A 14,060-nucleotide genomic window follows, 5' to 3' on the forward strand; every position below is an offset into this window, starting at 1 on the left:
CAAAAAATCTTTTTGAAGGTAATACGTTAATTTAAAATTTTTGACCTCTCAAAATTACGCCCTCTTCCCCCGAACTCCCTTCACCTTACCGGCACCCACCGGTAACACCTACCCCTCCCCCTCTCCAAGCCCCTTCACACTTCTGACCCCAACCTGTAAACCCTACTCCCCAACACCCCCTCATGTGCCGATAAATTTTTGCACGCATTAAAAGTTGTCTATGCCCTGCCTGTCGTTCGAGAGAAATTGGTCCGATTTTAGTCGGTTCATGTTTTATGCGCTTTTGTGAATACAAATCAGCTTTCGATCTAATATGCTCGTTAATATAACGAATTGTTGGTGCGTATATCTAGGCCTAAAGGTGATAATGGTATATAATTATAAGTATTAGAAGTGTTCCTCAAATTTTTAACTGAGATTTATGTGAAGCTGGTTATAGTATTAAAGTTTGCGCACCTTTGCAATAAAGTTTAATTGTTTAAAAGCTGGTTCGTTAAATTAGGAACGTTTCAGCTGGGAATAGGCTAGTGTGTCATGTAAAGGGCGTAACTGCGGAACAACATTGTAAAGGCATGAATGACGGCGATTGTGGAAAAGGAATCAACAAAACGTCAAAATGAAGTCAAATTTTCTGATCCGCCTTATGGAACAGAAAAGATCCACAAGTTAACAGAAGTTCAGGCAAAATTTTAGTCTCTACTTTTGTTTTTATCATGTAGTCGAGTTGCTTACCTTCGTTATGTATGATTTTCGTTAGCCTTTGCTATAAATTGATCTGTGAAAGTTATTTTTTTATTGTAGCGGACCGGCAGGTAAAGTTAATGGGGTCTGCTGTGTAAGATTGTGGGGCGTTTGATCGTTTAGCAACATGAACATTGTTTGAAAATCTCGATTATAAAGATAGACTTCGGGTATTTTTTTTTAAAAATTGTTTGAATTTTTATATAAATGTAAACAATTTCTCTCGCTGTAATGGTGAGATCATAAAGCTTACAATTAGAGCTGGACTTGCTCTCTAGCACCTTCAGCGCTCTCGGAAATGATTAAATCAAGAAATTTATGTTCTGTTTTGAAATTTGTGGCCTCAAAGATGGGGATGAAATGGGAATTTCTTCGACTGTTTGTGGTTCAGTTATGTCAAGGTTTTGTCCGGGAGGAATAAAGGTTGGTTGATCCAGTTTCGTGCGCTGAAGTATATTTGTAATTTTGAAGTTCTGATCGAAGAAGTTCAACCGCTAATTGTAATAGCAATAAGATGGGACAAAAGAAGATTTTGCAGAAAGTGAAGAAATGAAGCTGTTCAGCCCACCCAATAATGTCGCTTCTGAAGCCATCGGTTGATTTTTTTCACCTATGTCCAGCTGCAACACCTGAGAGCATTACGAACATGTTCAAAATGAGTTAAACGTCGATGATAACCCTGATCCACTAGTTTGATAGTAAAAAAATATGGGAAATAGTATACGCAGAAAGCTTCAAAACACGAATAATTTAGTCGACTCTTGAAACTATAGCAGCGCAATGTCTTCATGACAGTGTGGATGATGTTTTAATACTTTTTTGTTGCAGTTTGGCATCAGCTGAAGTCACACTTGAGAAAATCAGTACGAAAAAATAATAAACCACTATCGCGAACGCATGGAACAACATTGACCGATAATTAGAATATTAATCATTTCATGTCAAAAATGCAAAAATGGTGCTGGAACTGCAACGAGCCCCAAGCATAGTCGGCAATGGGACAGCAAAAATAGCGAATTTGATTGTGAAAATTCTTCTTGTGCCATGTCAATAGACATTGGCGATCACGAGTTTTCTCCTGTGCACTCTTTCAAACACTTCAAACGTCGACTCGGAGCCCAAACCCATCTCTGGATTTGATTCATCAGCATTTGTCTCTGCCTTCCAAGAGTTTGTTTCCTAATTATTTTGCCTGTCATCACCAAATGTCCTAGCTCTTATCTTCTCATGATATGTCCGAAAAACTTCTTGGCGATTCGGTAGCTATCGTAGAAACAGTCTGTGTCTGATCGTTTTATTAAAGACTTCAATGTTGGCTTCCCAGGAACCACATTTCCGCTGCCTCAACTTTCGCTGTGTCAGCTTTTGTAAGCGTCCATGGTTCCGAGCCATACAGAAGGAATAACTACAGAAGGAAAAAATACGATTGAAAAAACGTAGCAACAGAGAGCACGATAACGGAGTGGGAAAGCCATCTTGATGTCGCATTGAATTCTTTTCTCGCTCTTGAAGGCTTGTTTAGAAAAAATGATTCGAGTGGGAATCTCTTTAGTGCTTCATCCATCCAAAGTCATAATTGATCCTAGATATTTAAAGAAATTAACCTCCTCGACTTGGGCACCATCAATAGACTTCGAAGTTGTCATCACTCCTGCCGTCTCTGGATATTTTCATGATTTTAGTTTTCTTTGTTTTTTCTATTTAAAATTTCTTGCAGTTGTCATTGACTGAATATACGATACTTTGTAAATCTTCCTGGCAGCTCACTATCAAGATGGTGTCATTTAAAAAATGGCTGTTGACAATAGTTTGGAATAGTTGAGTTTATGCTGCTGAGCCAGCAGAGAACAGCAAGCTCTTTTAAGTAGACAATGGACGCTTCTGGATTACGAGACATGTTTGGCCAAGATTATTTGAGCACTAGCGACAAAGATATTAGAGTAGGATGGGAACCATTAAAATTTGAAATTAAAATTTAAAATTAGAATAACAGAAAAATTGGACATTGTCTTCAATTCAATTTAAATTGCTCCAACACAAAAGCATCAGAGAACAACATAAACGTGTCCACACGCTGTTCTAGTGTTGCCAAGTTTTGACTCACGATGAACATAATTATTCTTAAACATTTCAATTGTGGAAGTGAGACAAAATACTTGAAGTTGAGTAATTAGCCGAAAAACTAGTTAAAAACAAAGAACGCGAGTTTTAAAATGTTCCAATTTATAAACAAAATGAGCACGGCTATTGGGTCATTTGGTTAGTAAGCTGGCATGGACCTGATATGAGATAAAATGTTGAAACTGGAATGTTTTTTTAATGGAACTTTCCAGCATGGTTTGCTATTCTCAAAGCTTTTCCTGTAGCTCCACACATGTGACTACTAACGGCAGAATGTCACTAGTTACGACCACGCGAACGGCTAGCAACGGATCGAGGACAGAGAAATCATATATGTCCAGCCAAGACCCGAGGATGTTAATGCTGATGATTAACTTCTTTGTAACTGAGCTAATTTTACCGCCATATGTGATTCGTGATTTCTCTTCCCAAAATTGTTGTAAGCTGATATAACCGGAAATAACATGAGTGTTTTGAGCGAAACTACGCATGAGAAACATTCAATTGAAACTTAAAGTAACACAAAGGGACAGATTCAAAGACAGATAACCCAATTTCCGAGAGAGCTAAGCGTTATCAGCAGGTTTATCAGGGGGCACCAGAAAAGATTTTAGCTGAAGTTTGGCGTAAGTTTTTCTAGAGCCTGCCTTGATTTAAGTTTTATGCGTGCGCAACGGCCGTTGAAATGACCTACTGTTTTATATACCATCGGAAATCGGCCACTAATCTATTTCGAAACGCTTCCTGACTTGAATTAACGTATAACTTGAAATAAAACTTAAGATCAGATACATCAAATTTCTGAATGGGCGAGAACCTATGCTTTTCGAACAACTGTTTCACAGGTCCTCCTCGTTTTGGCATAAAACAAACGCAACGTAATTTTGTTGTAATTTTTCAGCGGAATGAGTGTGATCTTACAACGGCAGAAGAAAAGATACTGATAATTAAATTTAGCTGGCTCAGGACATTTGATTAATAAACGTGAAGAGAGCTATCAAAAGGGATTTAAGGGTAGTGGAAAAGGACTTAAGGGTAGTGGAAAAGGAATTTAAGGGTATTGGAAAAGGAATTTAAGGGTAGTGAAAAAGGATTTAAGGTTAGTGGAAAAGGATTTAAGGGTAGTCATCAAACAAGAGTTTGGCTTTTGTTAAGCTATGTTCGCTATCGTTTTTTCTCGGCGTTGTACCATTTAAAGCCCAGCGTTGCTTAAGGCAGATTGTTCAATAGGACTAACGTAATCTAAACTAGTCTATTTTGAGAAACGAATATAACGGTGTCTATCAGGTCAACCGTTGTTTTGAGTTCTTAACAATCTACAAGTACCAATATGAATTTTCGACTGGGTTGAAAAGACAAATACATTTTGTTCCGAGTGCCTCTTCTTAGTGAAATCTGAAGACGCTTTATTGTGGTTTCTGATTTTTCCTCTATCACCATGGGATCGAGAGAGTTTTTAGAAGAAGGTAGCTTCCTCTATTAAATTTTTGAGCAAATTGCTCGAAGAAAGTTAAGCAATGGCAAATCAGATATCGAAAGCCAGACGTCTAGTTTTCTTGAAAGAATTTGCAGCAGAACTATTTGGTACCGTCATAACCAACTATGATATAAACAATATTTTTTTTTTGTGGCCAGAGTTTTATCATGAACAAGAAGTAGTTTTTACGCAATTTTTGTGTGAAATTCATAATCATTGAGCCAAAAATGAGCTATTTTCTTGCGAAAATTGTCTAAAATTATACAGCGAAGGCTATTTTGTTATTGCTAGGACAATTTATTCTTCCGCTATTTCTGATCGAACTTTATTATTTCAATAACCGCAAAGCGATAGCTGAGGCTATTATTGGACTTCTCTTGATTTTTTATTTCATCAAGATTTTTGTTACGGCCAGATGACGTCACAATCACTTCAAATCTGCTTTTTGTTCATTCGTTCATGCAATTCCAACTGAATTGCGTGCGTGACGTCATTTTTAACTTTTAGTGGACAGTGTGTTTTTGTTCATTCACATGATTAAATTTTGGTTCCACGTGACTGACCTCTCTCAAAAAAATTTTCTAACTCTGAAATTGATTTTTCTGGAAGATAAGCTCAAGTGTGTGCGTGTCACTCTAATGGAAGGGTATTTCACTGCAATTAATAGAAGTGGCAATACGTTAAACAGACTCTTAATCAAAATGTAACATCTCAGCCTTTAAATAAAAAAAAAGTTTGAAACTGCAGATCTACGAAGATATTGCGGTTATTTTCTAGCAGTCTTCCAGCTATGTTATCAGACTAGAATGTTGAAGGTGGGAATTATGTTTTTGAGTCACTGCGAGTTGTTACACGACAAATGTTAACTACAGTCCTGCGGAGGTATTTGATTGCCTCAAATAGACCAGACTCTTGCTTAGTTTTGTATTGAATCGCCTTTATTGCTTAGCTGTGGTGAAAACTAGTGTCAAAAAAATTTTGCTCTCTAGGTGTGTTTTAAGACAGTTATGCCTCGATAGCCAACGCTTATTTTTCAAGGTACTTATCATCTTGCTATATATTCTTGTACAGTTCAAGCATGTTTTGCTGTTACAACTTTGTCTCATTTCTTCATACCAATTGTTTTCTATGTATTAATCAATCATACGTTGTAATGCTAGTCTTTATCGTTAGACTGTTCTACGGCGTTGGCTTTCTAGATTTATGAAACTTGCAAATATTGACCCATCAAAATTGTGTTGGTATTGATTGAGGAACTTTGCTGTATTGGTGTTACTTTAATTCGCGTAATAGAGAGAAAGAGAATTCGTTAATACAATTCGCGATTTGTCGATCGGAGTACCAAATATGGTCGTTAATATATTCATTATCTATGCTTGGCCTCTATTCTTTTTGCATCTAAATTGGCCTTAATTTTTGCACAGTAATTGGTTTTTCGACAAAAGTTTGCACCAAAGTTACCTTAAATTCAAATTAACCTTAAATTCAAATCCAAATAATCCAAATTCAGTTACTTATTTTTATGTAACGGGATTTCCTTCTATGGTCTTGTTAGATTAATTTTCAGTCAGTTCTTGCAGTCGAAAAATATAAATAAACGATGAAAATATCGGTGATTTACATTACGCCCTTTTTGATGGGGTGATTTGGTCTGTTCTTATTTTTAACTGCAATCAATAGTTTTTCTTATTTTGTCAGGCTGTTTCTTGACACCAATTGTGAGTAACAGCCGGCTAGTATTACACAGTTAATTGTGTTCTGCAGATTACGTTGTTTTCTCAACTTTAGCTATGATTCATAAGTTAACTGACCAGTCCGGCTGAATTTGATTATTTGTTGGTCTGCGCTGATTATTTGCTGATTATTTGAATTGGACGCTTTATCTGCGCTCCGTTTTCTCCCACACTTGGTAAAGTATATTAATTCAAGGCTCATGTCCTTGAAAACGGCTGTTGTAAATAATCGTTTGGGAAATACTGGGAAAGGAAAGCAGACAGAAACTGATTGATTATAAACAACAATTGTTCGAAACAATTCGTGTTTTGTCTGGCACTGCCTTTAAGAAAAATCTAGATCTTATCGACTAATAGATTTGTGCTGGTTTCATTCTAGTGAAATCAGTCTATCCTTAACCAAAGGTGTTTCGAATTGATTCAGCTACTTGCTAGTCGGCATGATGGCAAAAATTTTGATTTTTATGTGCAAAATTATAGCCCTGTGGCGAAATATTTGCGGCCCTAAAATTAGGTTCGGGAATAATAAATGAACAGTCACTCTTGCTTTTCAGCTTTACTAATAGAGCACGTAATTACGAGGTTTATATTTTGAAAAAATTGGATTCCAAAAATGTTTTTGCTGAAATAATGACATCTGACCTAATCCGTGCACAAATATGCTATCATTGCATGGTAACATCTGTTTGTTGACATTTCACGATAAAAGTTACATTTGTAGCTCGCTCTGAGCAAATTTTATATACAGTTTGAAATAGTTGTGAACGATAGGAAGCTTTCGGAATCGCTTAACAATGTTATTTTGTGAATCGAGAATTGAGATGAGAGTTAATTGCTCTCAAACAAAGCTTGTACCAATGTCATGCTGGTCTTTTCAATGGCATTTTTTGCTTGAACAATTTTTGCCTCCTACTTTGACGATTCGAGAGTGACCCTCACGCTCAAATTATTTCGCTGTAGTTCGCTTAAAAGCACAAATCAAGGTTAGTTTCATTTTAATTTTTAGTAGGTGTCTTTAATAAGCTCTAATTATAAACCATTATAAATTACTCTAATTGTAATCATTATAAAGCACATAGTGAATTATTCTTCTTCCCTCGCTGAACTGATGACCCCTGCTTGTCTTTAGAGCAAACTGATCGACCGAAGTCTGCTATGTTTAGTCAAATGTTTGCTCACTTTTTTATCCAGGTGATGGCGACTATCATTACACGAAACAGTTTGCAGTGAAAGATGAAGGAATTTAGGTGTTGAATTATGAATTACTATAATTGTAATCATTATAAACCTCTTAGTGAATAATTCCTCTGCCCTCGCTTAACGGATGACTCCCGTTTGTCTTTTGAGCAAAATGAACGACCGAAGTCTGTTATGTTTTGTCAACTCGTCAAATGTTTACTCACTTTTTTATACAGGTAATGGCTACTATCATTACACGAAACAGGTTGCAGTGAAAGATGAAGGGATTTAGTGTTGAATTTTGAATTACTATAATTGTAATCATTATAAACCTCTTAATGAATAATTCCTCTTCCCTCGCTTAACTGATGACTCCCGTTTGTCTTTTGAGCAAAATGAACGACCGAAGTCTGTTATGTTTCGTCAACCCGTCAAATGTTTACTCACTTTTTTATCCATGTGATGACGACTATCGTTACACGAAACAGGTTGCAGTGAAAGATGAAGGGATTTAGGTGTTGAATTATGAATTACTATAATTGTAATCATTATAAACCTCTTAGTGAATAATTCCTCTTCCCTCGCTTAACTGATGACTCACGTTTGTCTTTTGAGCAAAATGAACGACCGAAGTCTGCTATGTTTCGTCAACCCGTCAAACGTTTGCGCTCTTTTTTATCCATGTGATGACGACTATCGTTACACGAAACAGGTTGCAGTGAAAGATGAAGGGATTTAGGTGTTGAATTATGAATTACTATAATTGTAATCATTATAAACCTCTTAGTGAATAATTCCTCTTCCCTCGCTTAACTGATGACTCCCGTTTGTCTTTTGAGCAAAATGAACGACCGAAGTCTGTTATGTTTTGTCAACTCGTCAAATGTTTACTCACTTTTTTATCCATGTGATGACGACTATCGTTACACGAAACAGGTTGCAGTGAAAGATGAAGTGGTTTAGGTGTTGAATTATGAATTTTTATAATTGTAATCATTTTAAACCTCTTAGTGAATAATTCCTCTTCCCTCGCTTAACTGATGACTCCCGTTTGTCTTTTGAGCAAAATGAACGACCGAAGTCTGTTATGTTTTGTCAACTCGTCAAATGTTTACTCACTTTTTTATCCATGTGATGACGACTATCGTTACACGAAACAGGTTGCAGTGAAAGATGAAGTGGTTTAGGTGTTGAATTATGAATTACTATAATTGTAATCATTATAAACCTCTTGGTGAATAATTCCTCTTCCCTCGCTTAACTGATGACTCCCGTTTGTCTTTTGAGCAAAATGAACGACCGAAGTCTTATGTTTTGTCAACTCGTCAAATGTTTACTCACTTTTTTATCCATGTGATGACGACTATCGTTACACGAAACAGGTTGCAGTGAAAGATGAAGGGATTTAGGTGTTGAATTATGAATTACTATAATTGTAATCATTATAAACCTCTTAGTGAATAATTCCTCTACCCTCGCTTAACTGATGACTCACGTTTGTCTTTTGAGCAAAATGAACGACCGAAGTCTGCTATGTTTCGTCAACCGGTCAAACGTTTGCGCTCTTTTTTATCCATGTGATGACGACTATCGTTACACGAAACAGATTGCAGTGAAAGATGAAGTGGTTTAGGTGTCTCATGCGTGTCTCTTCTTAACGCTGTGCTTCAGTATTCAAAAAATATCTTTTTCAGCTAGATCTTCAGGTCGACCATTTTTGAAGCAAAATTTGTGTAAAACTAAAACCCTGAGAATTATAGTTTAGGTCAATTAACTTGTTAAATACTTTGATATCAGCGGATATCCTCCCTGAAAAAAATCAACCATTTGTCTCCTGGAAAGCTGACTGCTCTTGCTCATCGCTTCCGTGATAATTTCCTGTTGAAGAATAGTGAACTCACAAATTACCGCATGTATACGGAGCAATGTACGAATCTTTGCCAAAGTTCTACACGTATTTTTGAGGTCCCTTGTCTGCTTGCTGGCAGGTATGCAAAATAGTTGTTTTTCTTGTGCAAAAACTTGACCTTCTGAAACCTAGTTTTCGAGATATAGCCAAATTTGAGATTTTTAAAAGTAACTTTTCTACTGAAAAAATTTATTGGGTGCCACTATGATAAGTATTGAAGTTGAAACTGCAGAAAAAGTTAAGTTAATTTTTGCTCTTAGTTCTTGCAGATCATGACCCAGAGTGGATGTAGGCCTTAGGCCTTAGTGTCCTCTCTAGGTTAGATAATTACTATACCTTTTCTTCTGTTGCTGCTTAATTGTTTCCTAGCGAAATAAATTCTTTCATTTTTGAATTTATTTAGAAAAATTATCTCTGATAACTAGAAAAAAGATGTAGTTTGTTTGCTGTACCTCAAATTGTTGACGTTTATCAGAGTTTGTAATTGTTGACTTTTGATCAGTCTTGTTTGCAAAAACGAATTTCTTGGTACTGGATCCTGTTGATATCAGTAATATTAATTTCAATTACAAGTTTTTAGTATTTGCTTTAATAAATCCACTGTTTCCTGCTTTCTCTGCTGCTGCATTGAGTTTCAGAACTGTATCGTTTCTGGTCCATCAGCTCTTATGCGTTGTGATTGTAAATTGAAGATGAAAAAGGTAAAACTGTACAATTCAACGAGCTACATTTTATGGGGTGGGATGTTTTTTTTTTCAAGTTAAGTTCTTGTGGTGGTAATTAATTCGTCTTTGATCTTGGTTCTGTCCTCTGGTTCTTCATTTTCAGAAAACGTGGGCAATCTGTCAAAGTGCTGTTTTTCAATTCAGTCAGAACAACAAACGTGCCACTGTTATCATTTGCAGAAATGTTAACGACGACAACTCTATTCAAAATGTTTTCCTCGAGTACCTTATTGCGGACATTTTTGGCGGCAGCGGTGGTGGTGTAGTGTGTGTGTATGTGTGTGTGTGTGTGTGTGTGTGTATGTGTGTGTGCTGTTGTGTGTTGTTCTGTGTTTTTGTGTGATTTTGTAAGGGGGCGGTGTGTCGTGTGTAATTGGGTGTGAGGTGAAGTCTTTGGTGCGGTGGCATGGTGCTGTTTTCTAGCGGTATTGTGTGATCTCGTGGTTCTGTGATTTTTTTCGGGTGGAATCTGAATTTCGTTAACTTTAACATTTTCTTATCTTTCTAATTTGGTTGTAGAAAGAAAAGGCTGCTGTATGTATTGTTCCATATGTATTCACACTGTCGGTATAAGTAGAGCTATAAAAGTTTACAAATTTTCTTCATCCAAAAGCGTTATCCAGTTTCATTGCAACATTTAGAGTCAATGTTCTTCAAAACCGATTTTCTAGTGACTCTGTAATGGTAACATGGGATCTCCCGGGATCGCTTGAGGTAGAGCAGAATAATAGTAATTGTAATTTTACGGGTTATTAATATCAGAATGCTGTACCGTGATCTATTTGTGGTACTTTTTGGTCTGCTTGCGCATCCATTAAAAACGAATTTGCCCCCTCATTTCGTTCTGTAAGTAATTCATGCCTGGTAATTGACTGAATTTTTAAATTGAAAGCAGGTCTCAATTTCGATTACCCGAGTTTCCGTTATCGATAGCCTTTTTAAGGGCTAATGAGTAACGGAAATGATTCTATTGTGTTTTATCACCATTCGGTCTAGACTTTTTGCTAATTTAGTAAGAGAATTCAGTTCGTTCGGTTGCTTTACTCCTGTTCAGGTCCGAATTCTTCTATGTTTCTTTGGTCTTTGTTCTGTAAAGTTTCAGCGAAAATCTTCAGTGCTTTAGAAAGATTGAGAAGTTTCGGTGCATATTATAATTCAACTTTGCCGGTGAGATAAAACTAAATGTCGTTTTGGCGTCTGAATTATGGATAACGATTTCCGTGCTCAGTTTTAAATTGGATTTAAATTCACAGAGCAGGAACTTCTTAACAACTTGCTTGACAGAAGACAGCTTCTCCAGTTTTTTGCGGTTGCGTCTGCAGTTTTTTGAAAGCAAATGATTTCCGTCATCTTAAATTAGCGCATCATTAACTGTTTCTATGACTGAACTGTTGTCTATGGATTTTGATGATTATAATTATGATGGTATTGATGAATAGTATTCTTTCAGATAGTATTTAGAATTCTTTATAATGTTTTCGCTGTTGTTAAGTGTTCTTTCAGACAGTAAATATGGTTTCTATTGTTCATTCTTGTTGTTTACGTGAATTCTTTTTCAGATAGTTGTTGATCTTAGGAGGCAGAAAGGGATGGGTGATATAAGCGATGATGAGAAAAGACAGTTAGTTCACCAGCTGTTACTTCAGACCCCACCTGGTGAATTCAACGCCACTTTCAATGACGTCAGGTCAGTCTGTCTATTTTCCTCTTTAGAGAAAAGACTTTAACCCCTAACCTCAAATGGCAATTCCTGGGAATTGTTTCCCATTTGCTCCTCGGTGTATTCGATTCCTGTCGTTCCTAGTCAATTCTGGCTCTAGTTTTGATCAATAAAAAAACATTGAATTCTATTCTAGCTCAGGGCTGGCCCTGATACGTTTTTAAAGTTCTATCACTTTTGAAGTCAAATTGCAGTGGTGATTTTGGTCACGCCGAAACGAAGTGGAGCAAAAAAGAAACTGTTAGTTCGGGGGGGGGGGGGGCGGTGAAACACTTTTTCTCCTCTGTATATAAAGACAATGTATAACTCATTGTTCCATATTTAAGGATCCTTATAATTGAATACTTTAATCGTAGTGGCGGCTCTTACAACTCGTATCAGGCGTTGTAAAATATTAATGAAGAAACATGAATTATTTTTTTCACTTTGAGTACAAAATTAGGACAGAAAAAGGGGCAAACGAGTTTTATTTATTTAAAAAAAATGTTCCCACCTTCACTATTAATGTCATTGTTTAAGTTCTAAATCCAAAAATGATAACAATGAAACGATACCGACTATTGCATAAAAATAATTGGAGAAAAGTGTCAAAATCACATCCATTGAATCCTAGATACCATAGTTCATTTTTAATAGTCAAACTCCAAACCTCTATATCGAACCTTTTTCTATAGCTGACATTCGTGTCCCTGTTCTGCAGTGTGTTATTTCGTGATCGTTTAATAATCGTCGCTTATTTAGAATGCTAGTGGACAACGACTCTATAATGAAACAGTGCGGCAGGACTTACATGGACTACTGGCTAGAACAGCAGACCCCTGTTAGTGTGGGGAGCAAGGGAGAGGGGGGAGGAGGGGAGAAGGTGGCTCTGTGTAGAGAAGCCAGACAGAGTGACGGATCATTTTTAGCACCAGGTACATATATGGAATTGTATCATTGATATTCTGAGTATCATAAAATTGGCAGATTAACGAAAAAGAGTGGCTGTCTGCCCTTGCGGACCTTTATTTAGAAACCGTAGCTAAAAGGTTGAAAAAGGCACAAATAATGAGTTGTTGAGGCTGTTGTAATTACTTAACTTTTCTAAAAAACTTAATTTAATAAATAAGAGAACAGGAAGCTTGGGTTATAGATTCAAATACCAAAAGCATCTGTCCCTTTTTGTTCTCTGTGTTATTGAATTTTGAAAATCTGTTTTATTATAAAACTTAAAAATCTCATCAAAGATTGAAAATTAGAAGCTATAATTTCTTGCGGTTTTTGACATAGTTTTTGTGATTCGGAAAAAAGTCGCAGATAAAATGCTATCGAAGTGGATGAACGATCTTGAACTTCTAAACAGTTCACGTCTAAATTTATTTCAGCCACCAAGAAATTGTTCACATTTGATCCCATGCGACAGGAAGCAACAGTTGTGGGAGATTTCACAGGTACCCCAGTGCACGAGAACTATCGAAAGGCAGTCGCTGACAAACTACGTGACTACATACACAACCATTACCCAGATGGAGTCGAAACTGTTCTAGCCAGAACGAATCCAGACACAAATTCACCCGAGCTGATAATTGTCATCGAATCGCATTCGTTCATGCAAAAAAATTACTACACAGCCAATTGGCGTGAGCTATGGACTGTGACTATTGACCAATCAGCGAGCAGTGCACTAATGAAGGGCACCGTGAAAGTTCAGGTGCACTATTACGAAGAGGGTAATGTGCAGAAAGTGTCCAAAAAGGATATGGAGTCCAGCCTTAAATTTACCTCAGAGCAAAGTCTAGCCGAAGAGGTGAGTTTTCGATTTTATAGTCAACCCTGTCCCCCACGCAGTATGTTCCTATAGCCATATAATATAGCTTAACCGACAGAACTATATAGAGCAAAGTAGTTTAAGCAATTCCCTATTATTTGAAATTGCCTTATAATGTGAAATAGCACGTGCGTGGCTTGGTGGCAAAAATAAAACCTTCTTGAACGCCGACCTGTAGTATCATTTTCTAAAATAGTTATTAGTAGCCACGATGCAGACGCGAGGCTATTATAAGTCTCATTTTTTATAGGGCTTTTTTCCGAAACGGGAAATCACGTCACGGTTTTTCAATTTAATTGAAGGTTGTCTACGGGTAGCTTTTAAAAATAAATTTTTATTCTAAAGTTTAAGACATCAAAGGAAAGTTTCTCAAGAAGATCATTATCTTGATTAGTTTCTTAGCTCTTATTTCCTTTATTGGTCTTATTTCATTTATTGTCTCATAGACTACAGTCTATCGAAGCTATTTTCTGACGCTCTGCAAGCTATGTTTCCTAACCCAGCCTCGATTGTGAAGAGTTCTCTAGTTAACGTAAAGTGTCCAAATTGACTAACGAAGTATCGACGTTGATAGAGAGATCCGTAACTTAGAGTCCGGCGTGAGCACAACGAGTTACTATGCCGGTTTCAAAAGTGCCTAAAGAATAT

The 14,060-nt window shown here is 36.7% G+C and overlaps 1 protein-coding gene across 1 annotated transcript in view; it reads left to right on the forward strand.

Moving 5' to 3' along the window:
* LOC142348282 (F-actin-capping protein subunit alpha-2-like) overlaps positions 1-14,060 on the forward strand; it is a 46,691-nt gene that overhangs the window by 25,769 nt on the left and 6,862 nt on the right. The window contains exons 2-4 of the mRNA XM_075399577.1: positions 11,443-11,572; positions 12,347-12,519; positions 12,970-13,391. Coding sequence (XP_075255692.1) covers positions 11,475-11,572; positions 12,347-12,519; positions 12,970-13,391 — 693 coding nt within the window. The 5' untranslated portion in view covers positions 11,443-11,474. The remainder of the gene's footprint in view (positions 1-11,442; positions 11,573-12,346; positions 12,520-12,969; positions 13,392-14,060) is intronic.

Source organism: Convolutriloba macropyga, chromosome 10 (genome assembly GCF_964194025.1).
Source record: "Convolutriloba macropyga chromosome 10, txConMacr16.3, whole genome shotgun sequence".
NCBI lineage: Eukaryota > Metazoa > Xenacoelomorpha > Acoela > Convolutidae > Convolutriloba > Convolutriloba macropyga.